The 21,152-nt window shown below is 43.8% G+C and overlaps 1 protein-coding gene across 3 annotated transcripts in view; it reads right to left on the bottom strand.

The window, feature by feature from the left end:
• LOC136692794 (arf-GAP with Rho-GAP domain, ANK repeat and PH domain-containing protein 1) overlaps positions 1 to 21,152 on the bottom strand; it is a 93,815-nt gene that overhangs the window by 41,622 nt on the left and 31,041 nt on the right. For all 3 annotated transcript variants that reach the window (XM_066666474.1, XM_066666491.1, XM_066666482.1), the window contains exons 3-13: positions 11,169 to 11,284; positions 10,433 to 10,521; positions 10,216 to 10,328; positions 9,374 to 9,538; positions 6,154 to 6,223; positions 5,921 to 6,041; positions 4,274 to 4,464; positions 3,967 to 4,073; positions 3,129 to 3,328; positions 1,744 to 1,829; positions 1,474 to 1,656 (exon numbers count right to left, since the gene is read on the bottom strand). In XM_066666474.1, coding sequence (XP_066522571.1) covers positions 1,474 to 1,656; positions 1,744 to 1,829; positions 3,129 to 3,328; positions 3,967 to 4,073; positions 4,274 to 4,464; positions 5,921 to 6,041; positions 6,154 to 6,223; positions 9,374 to 9,538; positions 10,216 to 10,328; positions 10,433 to 10,521; positions 11,169 to 11,284 — 1,441 coding nt within the window. The remainder of the gene's footprint in view (positions 1 to 1,473; positions 1,657 to 1,743; positions 1,830 to 3,128; positions 3,329 to 3,966; positions 4,074 to 4,273; positions 4,465 to 5,920; positions 6,042 to 6,153; positions 6,224 to 9,373; positions 9,539 to 10,215; positions 10,329 to 10,432; positions 10,522 to 11,168; positions 11,285 to 21,152) is intronic.

The following is a 21,152-nucleotide window of genomic DNA, read 5'->3' as shown; positions in this document are numbered from 1 at the left end:
AAATGCAGCTAAAACATCACCACTGCGCACACACACACACAGGTCACTATCCCCCATCTAATTGCCAGTTCCAGGCCCCTAGTTATTCCCCCACAGACACGTGATGTTGAAGCTGTGATGATGAACACGTGTGAATCCACAGGACGCTTCTAATCAAGCCGTTACTAACTCAACATCAGTGGAGCTAAACACGCTTGGAGGAGAACCCTAGCAGCCCATTACTGTTATGGCTTTCACATCCTTGTGTTGTCCTCGGATTGTGCTGAGTCGTGAGGGAGAGGGAGGGTCGTATTTTACACCCAGAAGTGAGCGAGGTCTGGGTACTGTACGCTGTCTTCGACTCAAATTCTATGACTACTATTATTATTAAAGCAACAATACATCGAATTTTAATGTAATTACAGTTTCAAAATCATTGTGATGTCACTGCTACTCTGGACTGCAGAAACCGCACTATGGATACGTTCACATGACCAGGGTGAAGTGACTCAAATGTGATATTTTCACCTCAGCCAACAGCAGCAGTGCAACAAAGCTACTACAGAGGAGAGGCTGGAGCTGCGTCCCAAACTGCACCATACTCCCTACATAGTGCACTTCACAGATTGTAAATCTAAACATAATACATACAGACAGGGCACTAGTTCGTCTGGAGAACGTGAAGCTAGGGTTAGAGTTTTATAATTCGATATTAAACTGATATAGAACTATTTAGAAAGAATCTTTTCCCGTGTTTGTTTTATAAAATCACTTAATACAAATGTTCATGAGGTTCATTTTCCTCGAGACAGGGACCTGGACGAAGAAGTTTCACAAGTTCTTTGTTTCTCAACATTTTTTTACAAAAACAGAAATGCTTTGACCAAGCTGTTTCCATGTCCTACACTCCAGAAATAAAAATAAATAAAAGTTTGGAGCGTAGTCTGCAAGTGTCACAGGAATTCCAATCTGGCCGTTACAGATCGAATATGGATCGGATTTCAAAACCACATGAGAAAGTGACCCAAATCTGATTTTAAAAAGTCAGATTCAACTTGATTTCTCCCACAGTCCAAAAACACACGTTGGTAGGTGGATTGGAGACTCAAAAGTGTCCGTAGGTGTGAGTGTGTGTCGCCCTGTGAAGGACTGGCGCCCCCTCCAGGGTGTGTGTTCCTGCCTTGCACCCAGTGATTCCAGGTAGGCTCCGGACCCACCGCCGCCCTGAACTGGATAAGTGTTACAGATGAATGAATGAATGACACATGCCCCATGATGAAGAAACAGATCGGATTTAGGCCACTTTTACCAGCTGTGTGAACGTAGCCTTACATTAATGAATTTGAACCAACAAAATACACCAAATCCCATCTGAGAAACGTATCTGAATTGATGAATGAGGTTTGTAGTGCGAATGCAGCCGGTGTAACTTTTGGAGGAGGGTAGGAAACCACGCCCCCTTTCCCCTCCACTGTAAAAAAGAAGTACACTCACGTTGTCCAGTTCTCTCTGGTTCCCAAAGAGGGGGTGGTAGCAGCGGTATTTGCCCTCGCGGTATTTGGCCGCGATGAAGCGCCGCCTCTCCTCACTGCTGCTGACCACATTCAGGGCTTCGCTCGGCGGGACGTTGGCCGCCCAGAACTGATTGGCTCGCTCGTTCCCCAGCACCTGGAACAACTGCAGAGAAAGAGAGAGGGATAGAGGGAAGTGGACGCAGAGGAAGAACAGACGGGGGAATGGTAGAAAACAGACCTGGATCCTTACCTGGATTAAACCGTCCGTCCACACTTTCTTGTCCATTTTGAGACTCCGTACTTTCGAAATGCTAGGCCCAAGACCGCGGTGCTCTCCTAAAATAACAAACCGTTGCAGGAAGATTAATCGGCTGTAGTTTGGATTTAGAATGGGCTTTCCTAAAAAATCTTGTAGGCCTTTTGTCCATATAATGCACTTCCTATAGGTTCCAATAGCCGTAGTTTGGCTGTAATTACATAAGCATTGCTGTTGTTGTAGTTTGCTAGATGTAGTTATAACATAGCTACTTCAGGTTTGCAATAGCCGTAGTCAGTTTTGTCATAGCTGTAGTTTGTTTAGTTTACTGTATTTATGTTGTAGTTAGATCACTATTTTAGCGACAGTTACAGCTACTTTAGCTGTAGTTTATGAGATGTAGTTAGGTTGTAGTTTTGCTGTAGCGACACTTTCTACGATGTTGTTATGTTGTGGCTCATTCTGTTTTGTTATAGCCGTAGTTTGTTAGATATAGTCCTGTTTTTGGTAGAGCTGTAGTTTGTTGTGTTGTAGCTTATTTGGTGTTGTAGTTGGACTGCTGATGTCTATCTGTTTGTGACATATCTGTAGCCAGATCTTGTAGTTAGGCTGTGGCTAACTCAGTTTTGCTATAGTTGTAGTTTATTTGATGTCTTTTTTTTTCAGTTTTTTCCAGAGCTGTAGGTTGTTGGGTGCTTAGAATGGAGGTAGTTGTTATTTGAATATACCTTTAGTTTTATAATGTTTGTGCCAGGTTGAAGCTATTTCAGGTCTGCTGCAGTTGTAGTTTGATGGGAGTTGAAGGTAAATAGGCTGCTGATTTTTCTCCGGCTGTAATCTGTTGAGTTTTATAATGAGGTTGAAGCTCTGGTCTGCTGCAGGTGTAGTTTTTTTGGGTGTTTTTCATGGGTAAGACTGAAGATACCAGTCTCTTTATGTCTGTAGTTTGATCAATGTTGTTCTGTCAAGACTGTAGCAAGTTCAGTTTTGAAGCACTTGTAGTTTGATGAGATTTGTAATGAGATTATAGTTTGTTTGAGTTTGTTGAAGCTGAAGTCTATTGGCTGATATACTCAGTTAAAAGCAGTTGTAGTGAGAACTTTTGCTGCAGCTGTAGTTTACTGAGTTCTGTAATAAGGTTGTATTTAGTCCAGGTTTGCTGTAGTTGTAGCTTGTGGGGCCTTGTCGGTTTCACTACAGTTTGAGCTGGTTAGTAATGGTGTTGCTGTAGTTTCTTAGCTGATATTAGTTTGTACATGGCTGGATGTGTGTACACACTGGTTGTTTATACTGGGTGTAGTTTGGAGTTTAAAGTGATTTAGAAAAGTTGATGGATATGGTTTGTTTGCCGGTGTTGTAGTTGAGCTGAAGAAACTCACCTGCGCAACGTTTGCAGAAGACCACACACAGATTGATGGCCGCCCACTCTGGATTGGGAGCGCTGCAATCAGCACATTTCTGGTTGGCAGGCTCCGCCCATATCTTCTCAGCCACTTCGTAATTGGACAGTGCTTCTGCGATGGAGTTCCGCATGGACTCCACCCACTGCTCCTTCAGCTGGTCCGTCTCCGCCACAAAACTGAGGACAGAAGGACACCATCAGAGTCTCATCTCCATGCTTTAAGACACTGAGGCCTTCATGTGCTAATGCTAATCTGAACAGGAGCCACACACACACAGGCAACCAGACAGATAAAAACTTTGATGGAAAAATGTAGTGCGTAAATGGATGGATGAATGTGTAAACATATGGATGAGGGGGAGGCTGGATGGACAATTGATGAATGGGTGAATGGAGGAAAGGGTAAGCTGACAAATGAAAGGTGGATCAGATGCATTGCTGGATGGATGACAGGATAGATGGATGGATGGTTTTGTGGGTGTGTGCACTGATGAATGAATGATGAGTGGGACATATTTGGGTGGATCAATGGAAAGAAGAACTAATGGATGGATGACTAAGCAGATGAATTAAAGGGAGATCAGACATACTGCTGGATGGACAGACTGGTGAATGGATGGTTGAAAGAATATCTTTGCATAAAATGGTGGATGAATAGATGAATGAGTATGCAGATGAATAAGTGAACCTGAGGCACTGCTGGATTGTGGCTATGTGGTTTCATGAATGGACGATTGAGTAAATGGGTGGATGGATAAACAGACAATTTGATGGAAGGAGGGCTGGATGAATGAGTGAATGGATGGGGGACAGACCTGAATATGCGATAAGGAGTGGTCAGATCAAAGGCTCTTCTGTCCATGTCCTTCACGTTCCCCACATTCATGTCTATATAGGTGATCCCAATACCCAGCTTATAGTCCTGAGAGAGAGAGAGAGAGAGAGAGAGAGAGAGAGACTTGTGTAGTGTACTTATCTAGTGATGTTAAATGTCTATTCCACATTATGGCTACCCTCACTTTGGGGACCCACTCTATGAAGCATGTACTTGCTATTTATTTACACACGTGTGTGTGTGTGTGTGTTTGTGTTTGTGTGAGTGCATAAGACCAGCCTCTTTACCTCACTGTTCTTGTAGAGGAAGACTTTATCTCCACACACCACAGTGTAGAGTTTGGAGCGAAGCCCCCTCAGCTCCAGGTAACCTTTCATCTCCGTCGTCAACAAGGGGTTAAGAGTCAGCTCCCTGCTCACACTAAACCGAGCTGGACCCGTCATGTCCTGCAACACTGACACCCACTCGTTCCTCTCAGCTACAACACACACAAACACACAAACACACACACACACACACACACACACACACACACACACATATAATTCAATATTATTGGGGTATTTGATATATAAAAATAACATTTCATATAAAATACAAATGAGAGTTCAGAGTCGTTACACAGTTCATGATTACATTCACAATATACATTCCTTATGGAGGTAACAGTGTCTTCTCCAGATAAACTGGCTCCCTATAGCTGCAGAGACAAAGCAGTCCTTCTCTCAGCCTTCCTCTTACCTAGTCCTACAAGTTGAAATTTGTAACACTCTGAGGCGATTGTGAGCCAGGGGGAGTAAACTCTGAGGCAATCGAGAGCCGAGGGGAGTAAACTCTGAGGTGATTGTGAGCCGAGGGGAGTAAACTCTGAGGTGATTGTGAGCCGAGGGGAGAAAACTCTGAGGCGATTGTGAGCCAGGGGGAGTAAACTCTGAGGCGATCTAGAGCCGAGGGGAGTAAATTCTGAGGTGATTGTGAGCCGAGGGGAGTAAACTCTGAGATGATCGAGAGCCGAGGGGAGTAAACTTTGAGGTGATTGTGAGCCGAGGGAGTAAACTCTGAGGCGATTGTGAGCCGAGGGAGTAAACTCTGAGGCGATTGTGAGCCAGGGGGAACAAAACTCTGAGATGATTGTGAGCTGAGGGGTGTAAACTCTGAGGCGATTGTGAGCCGAGGGGAGAAAACTCTGAGGCAATTGTGAGCCAGGGGGCGTAAACTCTGAGGCGATCGAGAGCCGAGGGGAGTAAACTCTGAGGTGATTGTGAGCTGAGGGAGTAAACTCTGAGGCGATTGTGAGCCGAGGGGAGTAAACTCTGAGATGATGGAGAGCCGAGGGGAGTAAACTCTGAGATGATGGAGAGCCGAGGGGAGTAAACTCTGAGATGATCGAGAGCCGAGGGGAGAAAACTCTGAGGCGATTGAGAGCCAAGGGGACAAAACTCTGAGATGATTGTGAGCTGAGGGGAGTAAACTCTGAGGCGATTGTAAGCCGAGGGACTAAACTCTGAGGCGATTGTGAGCTGAGGGGAGTAAACTCTGAGGCGATTGTGAGCCGAGGGACTAAACTCTGAGGCGATTGTGAGCCGAGGGACTAAACTCTGAGGCGATTGTGAGCTGAAGGGAGTAAACTCTGAGGCGATTGTGAGCTGAGGGGAGTAAACTCTGAGGCGATTGTGAGCTGAGGGGAGTAAACTCTGAGGCGATTGTGAGCCGAGGGACTAAACTCTGAGGCGATTGTGAGCTGAGGGGGAGATGAATCCAGCATCAGCACCTGACCTCACTAATATTTACCACAGATAATGAAGTCAAATCCTCACAGCAATGTAAAACATTGCCCAAAGCAGAAGCTGGGCAATGTTGGGAGGACAACCTGTAAACACCCTTCATTTCAGAAATGTCAGATGTGCTGGAACATACGCAGCGTTCACACTCACAATCACTCTCAGCTCGGAAAAGGAAGGTCCGATTGTGCGTGACCACCTCGAACTTCTGGTCGCCCACGTTGGCCACCCCCGTGATGGAGGAGGTTGGTATGATCCGCTTTGAATAGACCTCCTATGAAGAAAGAAACAGGTATATTGGTATTTAATGAGAAGACTTTTAGAGCAACCGTTCTAAAACACTGTTCTGAGCACAGAAAGACAAACAAAGTGGAGGAGTTCCAGACCTTTTCATTGTCGAAGTATCGGAGGTAATCAGCGTCCAGTTTGACCCAACGCCGCTGATAAATCAGTGACCTACCAGAGGAGAACAAAGGCCAAAGTGAGAGAGAGTTTACACAGACTCCTGCTTAATCTGGAGCTTTACAATAATGCCTCCCACTGGAATGAGGTGGTACTTACACTGCTACATGAACAGGAGACTCTGAAAGGCAGACTGTATGAGTGCAGCATTTTAATATTCTTGCTATTTTCACAGACATATTTACAAAACAATAGAAAGGTATCAAATTACAAATGCACTGTTGACTGGAAAGCAAATAGCTTCATTTTTAAGAACCAGAGGCAATTGTTCTTGGGCTTTTAAAGCTAAGTGGAGCATTGTTTTGTTGCAGTCACTTTTTTTTGTGGTTGACAAAATGTCAAAAGGAATAAATGTGATAAACAACATTTTAATTGTAATTTTACTATCATTTTAGTCCATTAATATAATTATAACAGCCTAACAGTGCCATTATTTTTACTTCATTTAGTTATTAAGAATTTACTCATAATAATATTAATTATAAAGAATATCCTTTTAAACAAAACTACATAATGGTTGATGTGAAAATGAGACAACAGTGTAGCAGGACTGGCTAAAACACCGGATAAAAGATTTGTTTTTGTAAACAAACACACCTGTAAAAACATGTGTGTTTTATTTTGTACGATAGTGGATGATAAGTCGATGATGTAATTATTGTGACAGGTCAGAGTCAGAGGCAACCAAACACTGCACTGTGAACATGACAAGGACCACAACTAAATGAGTGTGGTATTCTACATTCAGCTTTCAATCGTAAGGCCAGACTTTCTTGGTCTTTTTTGTTATAAAAATCATGCTCTGACATTCATTTACAGAAAAATAACTGCATTTTAAATCACAATCACATTAGTGATAAAAGAAAAATGTCATTTAGTAATTTTCCCCACATTGTTCAGCCCTGTTCTGGAGCCAAAATACAAACAAATCCTGTAAATGTGTGATGAAGGTTTGTTGTGACAGCAGCCTTCACTGCTTCACTTTTTTAAATGCATAGTTTATTGCAGAAACTAGCATTCATTTTATACCACAAGCAACACAGAGCTACTCTGTGACACTTTGTACTTCACACCAGACGCAACGCCGTGCCGCGGTGATAAGGCGCGGTTCTAGCATAATTTATTGAGAATTCTTAATTTTGTAGTGTTTCTAAAAAGCAGGCCGACATTACGCGATGTGTGAGGCACTGCTGCTGTGCTAATCGTCATGTGATCGGTGTAAGGTGCTACAGAGTTGTGTAGAAAATGGTGCAGTCACAACATCTTGTTGATTACAATGGAGTAATATCAGGAGAATGATATAAACATAACGTGTTGCACAGCTTCCTTACTGTTGACAATGACAGCAGAAACAAATACAGACCAGGCTGTAACTTCATGATACATTCTGGTGTGTATTTTAAGCACTGATGTTCAAATTGCTGAGATTAATCGTGACTAACTGCAATGTCCCCTCTTAAGACTGAAGCTTTTAGAAATGGATATTTAAATGTAAAATAAAATGATCAATGTAGGATAAACATAATGGATTATATAGTGTCTATTAATTAAAAAATGTAATCACAAACGTAAAGTTAAAATGCTAGAACCTCCTTGTTTTTTTGGGAGGGAAATATTTGATGATTTTTTAATAGGAATCTCTTAATTTGCTGAGGGTGAAGGATAGGACACAGAAGCTTAAATAGAGAAAATAAACAGAGGGATTTAGCAATGAGGAGAGAGGAGGAAGGTCAAAATGTGAGAGTTAGTGATGATATTTAATACATATTTCAGCATTATTAAAATGTGAATTGCATTCTGAACTCAACAGTAGTGACGCTGTATTTACGACGCTAAATAAACCTGTTAACACTGTAAACTCTCTGTAAAGAAGAGTGAATTATGGGAGGAAGTTGTGGCCAAATTTGGTAAAGTGGTTATGTGCATTAATGTATTAATACTGACAGCACTTGAATTTTTAACTCATTTGTCACACATCATGTGTTTACACAAAGCTGAAAAATGGTGTCCATACTAGAACTTAGACGTAATACTAACAACATTAGCCTCATAGCTTCAGTGAAATGCTAAAAACAAACACACACCAACCCTGTCTTGGCTGATTGGTGACATCAGGGAACGAGAAAAATGAAGGGATATTTCGAATCAAATCTGGCAACCCAGTCACCAGGACTAAATGAAACGCAAACTCATCTGTGAAATACAACATTCTCATGATGTTTATTAAAAAACTATCTGCTTCTCAGCTTGGAAACCACAGCATGTGGTGTGTGTACACACTTGCACACACACACCCAACACTTGTGGTCATTCTCGTTAGAGTAGAGACTTTCCTTGTGATTATTTTAACACCAGCTTTAGGCATGTACACAGAAATGGGTGGACAATGTTATAAATATCTATACATCTGCAGGCAAAAGTATGGGTCTCCTAGCTAGGTAATATCAGGAGTGTTAGGTAATATCTACACAACCTTCTGTGTGTTCATTTGTGTGTCCCACCGATCAACAGCACAGGGCAGTGGCTTTTATACTCATAGGGATAATGGTGCATCTCCACTGCAGGGTTCCTACTCTACTCTGGTTTTCCACTCCTCCACCAGGTAAATCATGTCCTGGTTCTGGAAGCGGGTTCTTGTTTAGTGGCTGTTCTCTCGTGGTTGCAGAATACTGATTTTCCAGAGAGAGTCGTCACTCTACGCCACGCAACGCAGACGTCCAGCACAAACTCTCCATCTGTAAAATCTCCAGCTGCAGCAGAGATCACGTTTGTTTTTATCCGACTCACGACGGCAGCTTGTAAAATTACGCCGTGGTCTTTTGAAGAGGTTCAAACGCTCCTTGGATCAGTGGCTGACGAAAGAATCCAGCAAGAGCTGGACAACAAGGAAGGAACACACTCAAAGCCAAGCTGAGACGAGTAGGTACCACAACGTGGAAAAGAGCCAAAACCGTCTCACTATGCTGTCCTCCTTTGCACACTAAAGTACATTTAGGGTGAGCTGCATTGGCTCCAACATCAGCTCATGACCTCACTCAGTTAGTTGAGGCTAAATGCCATCAAAACCTCACAGCAATGCTGCTTAAAATTTTGTGTAAACCCTACACAGAAGAGTAGATTATATATGTGAATGTAAACCCGTACCCTTGTGGAGGGTTCTTGTCCAGCCAACCCATCTTAATGACGGGAGTGAGCTGAGGGGCAGAGTCGTGTTTGGTGGGCAGAGTAGAAACCCGTCCAGTGGCGGGCAGGTAGATGCTGTTCTGAGAAATGGACACAGAGCCATAGTTTTCAATCCACAGATCCCTCCTGAGAGAGAGAGAGAGAGAGAGAGAGAGAGAGAGAATGAATGAATAAATATTGGTCCATTTGTCATGAAAGGTTCACATAATATAAATAATAAAGACCCAGAATGGGCCATAGACATGCAAATGCAGATGCATCAATCAACCAAAACAACAAAGCAATGCTGTGGTGGTGGATCTTTCTCAGCGCTGCAGTGACAATGACGTGGTGGTGGTGGTGGTGTGTTAGTGTGTGTTGTGCTGGTGTGAGTGGATCAGACACAAGCTGCTTGAGTTTTTAAACCCTGTGTCCACTCACTGTCCACTCTGTGAGACACTCCTCCCTCGTTGGTCCACCTTGTAGATGTAAAGTCAGAGACAGTAGCTCATCTGTCGCTGCACAGTGTGTGTCGGTCGTCCTCTAGTCCTTCATCAGTGACACAGGACGCTGTCGGCTGGATGTTTTTGGTCAGTGGACTGTTCTCAGTCCAGACTCTGAGGGGTTTAAAAACTCCAGCAGCACTGCTGTGTCTGATCCACTCACACCAGCACAACACACACTAACACACCACCACCACGTCAATGTCACTGCAGCTCTGAGAATGATCCACCACCACATCACACCTGCTCTGTGGGGGTCTTGTGTGTTGAAGAAGAGAGGGACTAGAGAGAGAGAGATAGAAAGTTCCACAGTTCACTCACTTGTCCGGTACAGATTCGTAGCCGACGTCCCCATCATCGTCCAGCAGTTCATCGTCGCTGCAGAGGCTGTTGTAACGGGGCTTTAAAATCCCGGGTAATGGAAGGAATTGGCTCTGATGGACAACAGAGAGGTCAGTGAGGAGTCTGCCCTGGACAATCTTGTCCCAGACACTGATTTTGTGTGTTGCATCATTTTAAATACACACACAAAATGTACCTTGTCTGCCATTTCTAAGGGATCACCGTTTCCACATCTGGCCGGGAGGGTGTCCTCATACTCATCCGAACTGTCCGAGTCCACCACCCCTAAAGAAAAAGAAAGAGAGAGACATTACAGCAGCAAGGGACATATCATTCACACAGAAAGACATACATTTATACATAGATTCATATTTAGGCCCCAACCACGTTTCCCCTAAAGGTGGGGGTCTCAGTTCAAACAGATCAGAGTCACCCTCCAAACGAAGTGTTATTACGCCTTGTGAATCACTAGTGAGAAACTGTGCGGTGCCCAAAGAAACCCACAGTCAGTATTTTCTCCTTTAAACTCTATGTTCATCAGTGTATTATCCGGAGCAGCTGATGTCTCAGTAGTTAGCTGTAAATCTGCAGTTCCACCTTAAAGAGAGAAGCAGTGCTCTTATTTATTTGTGTTCAGGGTCTTGAAGGGTCGTCCCGTTTCATAGGAGAAGGTTTAAACCACTACACCCTGCAACTCAACTCCAAAGGACAAGAGGACACTAAAAAACAAGGGGTAGGGGTAAAAATATGAAAAGGGATTGGGCCTTAGATGTGGGTTTCTTTCGTCTGCTTGTTATCCGATAGGGCCTCGTGTGAAAGAAGCGCATGTTAATGAATTCCCAAGTGCAGTTTCGTTTATGAACACAGTGGATTAATATCAGATCGAACCAAACGACTCTGTCCGGAGGGAGTTTTGGAAATGATCCACTCACTTCTCTGAGAGGGCGGTAAAGGAACTGATTTCCTGGGGCTGTCCTGGTGAGATCTGGGCCGAGGCGGGATGTCAGGAGCTCGCTCCGGGTCAGAGAAATCATCCGATGGAGAGGAGCTGGAGGGAGAGAGAGAGAGAGAGAGAGAGAGAGTAAAAGTGAGAGAGAGGCATCAGAAAAACCACTAGGTTTCAGTAGGAATTTACCAAAAGGTTTCTGCTGCTTAGCAACCAAAGTAGTCGATAGGCTCCGCCTGCAGTAGTTTCATTCTCTACTTTCTTACCCCAACCCCAAACCCACACACAAAGGTTTGTTTCCAAGCATTGTGGGGACATTGCATTGACTAATAATTGACTAATAAATGCATTGACTGACCTTAATCACAACCTTTATTCTACACTTAAAACATTTTCATTTTCACTTTAAAACTGATTTACTATTGTGTGGGGATTAGCTTTTGGTCCCCACAATGTGAGTAATACGTGGAATACACATACTTACACACAGTTGGTGTTATTAGTTCAGCGTTGGAACCAAAATGCACGTCACTTGCTTCAAACCATGCTCAGTTAGTACTCCACATTTCACATTACTTCTGAAAGTGGTGTTGAAGAACTAGCTCTTGATCACAAAAGCCACCCCACTCCACGAATCCTCTGCTTTACAGCTCTGTGGACGACACTTGGTATAGAGCATGGGGACCGTGACCACAGCGTCACACCTCAGAGGCAGACTGCCCTTAGGACTGGGTGGATGTAAACAATGGTGTTTTATCCCTACTTCATAGTGGACATTTCATAGTTTAACATCTAAATAGAGGAAGTTAACTCACATTTCTCTGCTGCTGGCAGATATGAATATCCGAGGTTACTCTCAGTTTCGGGACGCAGTTGGGGAAACTGAGCCGCTCCTCACTTCTGTTTAATGAGCCATGTTTTTGTTTACTCAGGCTTTTTCCCTCCCACCTCTCGCTGAATTGAAACTCAGGAAGCTTCCCCACACTTCTCTCTGGCCTGCCCTCTGGTCATTAGCAGGCGGGAGCTGTCGTCTCCAAAGCTGCCCGCCTGGATTAACCCGGTGTGTCCAGACCTGAGCGGCTGGAGAAAAGAGCCAGAGCCGTGTTCGTATTGGAAAAGGAAGAGGTGACTCTAGGTCTCGATATTACAACTTCTAGTGATGTTCACTAGTCCCTGAAACATTGCTTTGAGGATTTGACTGGACATGCGTGAGGTCAAGTCCTGACAAACAAACACCACTGCATCTCAAAAGCTCCCAAAGCTACTGGGTGAAGCTCTTTGAGACAAGATGAGACAGCACTTTATTGATCCTGAAAGAAACTGCAGTAGTTCATTATCTGTAGCCCTTATCCATTTCAGGGTCGTGGTGGGTCCAGAGCCTACCTGAAATCATTGGGCGCAAGGCAGGGACACACCCTGGAGGGGGCGCCAGTCCTTCACAGGGCAACCCAGACACACACACACATTCACTCACACACTCACAACTACGGACACTTGAGTCTCCAATCCACCTACCAAAGTGTGTTTTTGGAGCGTGGGAGGAAACCAGAGCACCCGGAGGAAACCCACACAGAAACAGGGAGAACACACCACACTCCTCACAGACAGTCACCCGGAGGAAACCCACACAGACACAGGGAGAACACACCACACTCCTCACAGTCACCCGGAGGAAACCCACACAGACACAGGGAGAACACACCACACTCCTCACAGACAGTCACCCGGAGGAAACCCACACAGACACAGGGAGAACACACCACACTCCTCACAGACAGTCACCCGGAGGAAACCCACATAGACACAGGGAGAACACACCACACTCCTCACAGACAGTCACCCGGAGGAAACCCACACAGACACAGGGAGAACACACCAAACTCCTCACAGACAGTCACCCGGAGCGGGACATCCAGGGCTGTGTGACTGCGACACTACCCGCTGCATGCCACCATGCCGCCCCATGTGCAGTAGTACAGTTTTTTTCAGCGTTTTGTTAATATCGCCAAGAATATTGTTATTGCAAAAAAACCCTGAAATATCATTATATTATTTTAGGGCTGCATCACCCACTCCTAGTCAGGGATATAGAAGTGTGCTATGAAAGTAGAGAAGTGGGTGTTACAAAAGTACTATTGACCATAATAAATAAAGTGTTAATGGTCTATGTACACATATCAATGAGGCAAGAACAATCCTCTACGCTCATGGTCAGCTGATCAGGAAAGTGAGCTCATGTTTGCAGGAATGTTCACACAGCGCCGAAGTGAGGCTTTTCATGAAAAATGAGTCACGGTGGATGAGAACAAGGGTGGTCCTTCTACGTGGGATTCAGGATGTTGCTAAAACTGTGGGTGTGGCTTCAGAATGGAGTTCAGACATCTTGTAATCAATGTTGTCAATCGATTTTTAAAGTTTTAATTGTTTTAATCACATTCTGTAATTAGTGATGCACGATAATATCAGTATTATATCAGTATCAGAAGAATTGTTTTGATTCAGCCAATATTTCAAACTGGTAATTGTTGACACATTTATTTTATGTGCTCGAAGATGGCACTGTGACCATTTTTTAAGGACAAAGACAGCTAGCTAACTAAATGTGTCTAACAATTCTCTCAGGAGACATTTTATTGATTATTTCCCATTCAGGTGGTTGAAAGCTAAAATGTGAAAATAAGAAACTCAACCTTCTGATTAATACAGTGTGCAACTCTCAGACACCAGGAATTAGTCTTTCTCTAAGAAAGTCTGGGAGTAATGCACAAATCTCAGGCATTTCTGGAAACAACAAAGAGGAAATGCGTCTATCTCTGCAGCTTCCTGACACTCTTTTTGCTCAAATCTGCAGTTTCTCCACAGCTGGTGATTCCCAGATGATGCAACAGGGATGACGTGCCCTCATCATATCTGAAAAATCTATATTTAAAATAGATGTACGATCAAACATGAGACTTATTTCACAATGTCTCATGAAGAGCTTAATTTAACATGGCTGCTGTTGGTCACTGTGCGAAATTCTTTTTAATAAAAACAGGGTATGGCCCAATTTACTTCTGTAGTGTTGCAATGTGACATGAAAATAACTGAACAATATCTCAGTAAACAAAATGGCAACTAACAGCTTGCATTACCAACAATACACAACAGTACACAATCAAATGTGCACACAAGTGTTTAGCGGGAGCCCACCAACACACACACTGTGAAACAAGACCCACACTGTTAGTTTTCTGTGTGCTGCCTAAGTCAGAAAACATGGGAGCCGCTCTGATTCCGCTCCGCTTCTGATGTTAAGTGCAGAGACTTTAGAATTGCCCCGCCCCCTCGTCTAAGTCTGTCCAATCACAGAGCCGGACCCGCCTTATTGTGAGAGAACAAAGACAAGGTTAAATACAGCAAAATAGACACCACAAGCATGGAGAAATAAGATGATGCTGATCAGGGCTGTTTAGACAGCGTAGAAATGTTGCTGTGGCGTGTGATAGTCTGCATGGTATTCCGACCAAAGCAGGAGAATGCTACTGTGGAGCCTGTGGGGTTTCATTAAGCTTGTAATAGTAAAGAAACATACAGTACACTATATTTTAAACACAGTTACACTATAAACCATGTTTAGACTAAAAATACAGAGACTCAGAATGAAGTATGAGGCTGTTCCTCTCTTTGAGCCCCATTTTAAACCTTCGAAGGTGGGTAAGAACAAACATAAATAGCCATCGGTCAATGAACAATGACATGGACTCTTTTCATGTTAAGAATATATTTAAAAACCACAGACAGACTTAGGCTAATCATATGCAAATCAGCCATGACATTGAAACCACTTCCTTGTTTGTGCATGCACTGTCCACTCACCGCTCTACAATTACAGACTGTAGTCTATATGTGGTTCTCTATCCTGAGGACCCCACAGAGCAGGTAGGATGTGGGCAGTGGACCATTCTCTGTGCTGCAGTGACACTGATGTGGTGATGGTGTGTGTGTTCCTCTCATATCAGACACAGCAGTGCTGCTGGAGTTTTCAAACACTGTGTCCACTTATTGTGTGCTGCAAGCTGCAGGGACCAGCTCTAGGTTTGTAGGAGAGGCCAGACCACTCAAACCGTCTAAAACTCGATTTGCTAATGTTGGCTAACCTTTAAGATGTTGTACACTGCTTCATAACCTTGTTACAGCTGATGCCCCAGTGGAAGTGCACTTTCCTCACACTGGGTTATATGGGGACGTATCGGTTCCCTTTGAGAAGGACTGATTTGAAGTCAGCTGAAACACTACCTGTTCTGTTCTGAGAAATCAATGTCGAGATAAATCTCGTCTATTTGGCCACGGTTCATGATCGGGCAGCTCTGACACAAACATTCCACTGTTGTTTGAGATTTGCAAATTGCAATTGTGAATTAAAATTAAATCTGGAGATAATATTAGTCTGAATAATAAAATTACTGGATTTTAGTCAGTATCCCATACTAGTGGCGCTGCAGCTGGGGTTGGGGGTTTAATCCTTGCCTCAGGTGGAGATTCCCCTATATGAAGAGTTTGGTGTGTTATCCCTGTGTTTGCATACTGCACCGTTGGATTCATACCAGCCTCATACTGCACCACTGGATTCATATTGGCCTCATACAGCACCACTGGATTCATACTGGCCTCATACAGCATCACTGGATTCATACAGGCCTCATACAGCACCACTAGATTCATACCAGTCTCATGCAGCACCAGTGGATTCATACGAGTCTCATACAGCACCACTGGATTCATACGAGTCTCATACAGCACCACTGGATTCATACCAGTCTCATACAGCACCACTGGATTCATACCAGTCTCTCATATTGCACGACTGGATTCATACCAGTCTCATGCAGCATCACTGGATTCATACGAGTCTCGTACAGCACCACTGGATTCATACCAGTCTCTTATACAGCATCACTAGATTCATGCCAGTCTCTCATACTGCACCAGTGGATTTATACAAGTTTCATATAGCACCACTGGATTCATACGAGTCTCATATTGCACCACTGGATTCATACCAGTCTCTCATACTGCACAACTGGATTCATACCAGTCTCATACAGCACCACTGGATTCATACCAGTCTCATACAGCACCACTGGATTCATACCAGTCTCATACAGCACCACTGGATTCATACCAGTCTCATACAGCACCACTGGATTCATACAAGTCTCATACAGCACCACTGAATTCATAACAGTCTCATACTGCACAACTGGATTCATACAGGCCTCATACAGCACCACTGGATTCATACAGGCCTCATACAGCACCACTGGATTCATACCAATCTCACACAGCACCACTGGATTCATACCAGTCTAATACAGCACCACTGGATTCATACCAGTCTCATACTGAACAGCTAGATTCATAGCAGCCTCATACTGCACCACTGGATTCATACCAGCCTCATACTGCACCACTGGATTCATACTGGCCTCATACAGCACCACTGGATTCATACAGGCCTCATACAGCATCACTGGATTCATACAGGCCTCATACAGCACCACTGGATTCATACGAGTCTCATACAGCACCACTGGATTCATACCAGTCTCTCATACTGCACCACTGGATTCATACCAGCCTCATGCAGCATCAGTGGATTCGTACGAGTGTCATATTGCACCACTGGATTCATACCAGTCTCTCATACTGCACCACTGGATTCATAGCAGTCTCATGCAGCATCACTGGATTCATACGAGTCTCGTACAGCACCACTGGATTCATACCAGTCTCTCATACTGCACAACTGGATTCATACCAGTCTCATACAGCACAACTGGATTCATACCAGTCTCATACAGCACCACTGGATTCATACCAGTCTCATACTGCACAACTGGATTCATACAGCACCACTGGATTCATACCAATTTCATACAGCACCACTGGATTCATACCAGTCTCATACAGCACCACTGGATTCATACCAGTCTCATACTGCACAACTGGATTCATACAGGCCTCATACAGCACCACTGGATTCATACCAATCTCACACAGCACCACTGGATTCATACCAGTCTCATACAGCACTACTAGATTCATACCAGTCTCATACTGAACAGCTGGATTCATACCAGTCTCATACAGCACCACTGAACTCATACCAGTCTCTCATACAGCACCTCTGGACTCATACCAGTCTCATACTGTACAACTGGATTCATACCAGTCTCATACTGTACAACTGGATTCATACCAGTCTCTCATATTGCACAACTGGATTTATACCAGTCTCTCATATTGTATAACTGGATTCATACCAGTCTCATACAGCACCACTGGATTCATACCAGTCTCTCATACTGCACCACTGGATTCATACAGACCTCATACAGCACCACTGGATTCATACAAGTCTCATACAGCACCACTGAATTCATAACAGTCTCATACTGCACAACTGGATTCATACAGGCCTCATACAGCACCACTGGATTCATACCAATCTCACACAGCACCACTGGATTCATACCAGTCTAATACAGCACCACTGGATTCATACCAGTCTCATACTGAACAGCTAGATTCATAGCAGCCTCATACTGCACCACTGGATTCATACCAGCCTCATACTGCACCACTGGATTCATACTGGCCTCATACAGCACCACTGGATTCATACAGGCCTCATACAGCATCACTGGATTCATACAGGCCTCATACAGCACCACTGGATTCATACGAGTCTCATACAGCACCACTGGATTCATACCAGTCTCTCATACTGCACCACTGGATTCATACCAGCCTCATGCAGCATCAGTGGATTCGTACGAGTGTCATATTGCACCACTGGATTCATACCAGTCTCTCATACTGCATAACTGGATTCATAGCAGTCTCATGCAGCATCACTGGATTCATACGAGTCTCGTACAGCACCACTGGATTCATACCAGTCTCTCATACTGCACAACTGGATTCATACCAGTCTCATACAGCACCACTGGATTCATACCAGTCTTATACAGCACCACTGGATTCATACCAGTCTCATACTGCACAACTGGATTCATACAGCACCACTGGATTCATACCAATTTCATACAGCACCACTGGATTCATACCAGTCTCATACAGCACCACTGGATTCATACCAGTCTCATACTGCACAACTGGATTCATACAGGCCTCATACAGCACCACTGGATTCATACCAATCTCACACAGCACCACTGGATTCATACCAGTCTCATACAGCACTACTAGATTCATACCAGTCTCATACTGAACAGCTGGATTCATACCAGTCTCATACAGCACCACTGAACTCATACCAGTCTCTCATACAGCACCTCTGGACTCATACCAGTCTCATACTGTACAACTGGATTCATACCAGTCTCATACTGTACAACTGGATTCATACCAGTATCTCATATTGCACAACTGGATTTATACCAGTCTCTCATATTGTATAACTGGATTCATACCAGTCTCATACAGCACCACTGGATTCATACCAGTCTCTCATACTGCACCACTGGATTCATACAGACCTCATACAGCACCTCTGGGCTCATACCAGTCTCTTACTGCACAACTGGATTCATACAGGCCTCATACATCACCACTGGATTCATACCAATCTCATACAGCACCACTGGATTCATACAGACCTCATACAGCACCTCTGGACTCATACCAGTCTCATACTGCACAACTGGATTCATACTAATCGCATACAGCACCACTGGACTCATACCAGTCTCATACTGTACTGTTGGATTCATAATGGCATCATACAGCACCTCTGGATTCCTACCGGCCTCATACAGCACCACTGGATTCATCACAGTCTCGTAGAGAAGATACTTGTGATTCATTTCCAATACACTATATAATGTAATCTAATCTAATACTGAAACATTATTTTGCACATTTTTTACATATTTATACTGACTTATTTTGGTGCTTATTTATTAAAAGCAGGTTTCAGATTCCCCAAATGTTCAGACAGTCAAATAAACAATACCAACCCTCAGTTTTGTAGCAGTGACCAAGCGTATGAGACATTCATCAACACATCCATATTCCACATAACTGAGAACTGAACCACAGAGAACTAAACAGTGCAAACTGTACATTTTTTGTCATCCTACATTAGAAACAAAAACAAAAGTCAAATAAACAAAGGGGTAGAGAAACAGAGAGAGACTGCTACTGCATGGCATCACTCTGTAAACTTTGAGCTGGAATTCCAGTGAGTGGGGGACAATTTCCTTGGCATTTCCTCCATCACCAGTTCCAGCCAAACTCTGAGTAATCAGGGCTTGTAAATGTTACTCTTTGTAGGGGACATTTATGGAAAATAAATTGCTTTTGCAGAGCATGTGCTCTGATCTAGAGCCAACCAACCCACACACTGTGAAACAAGACCTCCCACTGAGTTTTCGTTTATCTGCCCGAATAAGAAAACATGGGATAAAATGGGCCGTTCTGATTCTGCTCCATTTATCACGTCAAGTGCAGACACTTTAGAATGGCCTCGCCCCCTTGTCTGAGTCTGTCCAATCACTGTGCAGGACCCAAGTTTACGTGAGAGCACAAAGACAAGGTTAAATGCAGCAAAACAGACACAACGAGCACAAAGAAATAAGAGCACTGAGTAAAAACTGAGAAAGGGGAAGAAAAGAACAGAGCGAAAACAGCTTCAGCGTCAGGGTAAACAGTGAGCAGCTCATTATCATTTAAAGGAACAGGGCTGTTTAGACAGAGGGAGAACACTGCTGTAGGGTTTATGGGGTTTTGACCAAGGCTGGTCACAGACATTCCATTAAGAATCAGAACTGTGTTCCCTTCTGGAAATGGGTAAGAACAGGTCCATTTTAACAACGGGATTTCTGAATTCTTTATGGTCACTCTGATAGAACAAATCCATGTCCCATATCTGCTCCTTGTTCAGAAAACACAGTGCATCCAATAATAAAGAAAACATCTCACATCTTTAATACAGTGATAGAAAACACTGCATCACACAGAGCTCTGACTGTACACATCTATAAGTGATCAGAATCATTTTACAAACCTGGCGTCAACTGTAACCCACTGGAGCTACAGTCTGGAGGCTAAGCTCACTGTGTGACGACATGTGGTGGGGAAGTCTCCTGTTGACTCTAAACAATACAACATCCAGAAATAGCCTCAAATTTAAGGTGGTTGGCTTTGTCGGAAGGAGAGAACAATGGGACGAGACTGAATGTGAAATCCGCTGTGTAAAGGAACTTGTGTTTGTCGATCGCCCACGTAGCCCAACAAACACACACAAACTAACAGACACACTGTAACTGTTAGAAAACCACTCTATAGCTGCTTCTAATGGACACCAAATCAAAGACACCTATAGAAACAATACAGACACCCAATGAAAGCACCTTAAATCAGACGCAGTTTGACAGAAATGCCAGTGACACTGGGTTGAGGCAGTGCTTCAAAGGTGAAAAGAAAGAGGGAGTGGAAGCATCCCTTCTATTCTAGATTAACTCACCAGCTCCAAACTGTTGAAACGGCCCATGTCCATACACTCCGGACTAGAACAGATCGGTCTCCAGAAGGAGAGGATAGACAGATAAACAGCTCGGAGGATGAGAGAGGCTTGAGAGAATGAGCAAGACAGTCGACCGCAGGAAACAGGCGGAAGTGGAGAGCACTTTTAGAGACGTATGTGCCTCTTGTGTACGTATGAGTGTGTGAATATATGAGAGAGAGAGGGAGAGAGAGAGCTTACACATATATGTATTTGTGTGTGCGCGTGCGTGCGAGTTGACAGCTATATATTACGGTGACTTCAAAACACTGACTTCCTCCATTTCTCTCTCTCTCTCTCTCTCTCTCTCTCTCTCTCTCTCTCTCGAGAAGGCTGTAGACTTCACACTGTCCGTCTTCACACAGTGACCACACAAAAAACTGAAGAAATAAGGAAGAA

This window comes from Hoplias malabaricus, chromosome 1, assembly GCF_029633855.1.
Source record: "Hoplias malabaricus isolate fHopMal1 chromosome 1, fHopMal1.hap1, whole genome shotgun sequence".
NCBI lineage: Eukaryota > Metazoa > Chordata > Actinopteri > Characiformes > Erythrinidae > Hoplias > Hoplias malabaricus.
This window is presented reverse-complemented; position numbering and strand designations above follow the sequence as displayed.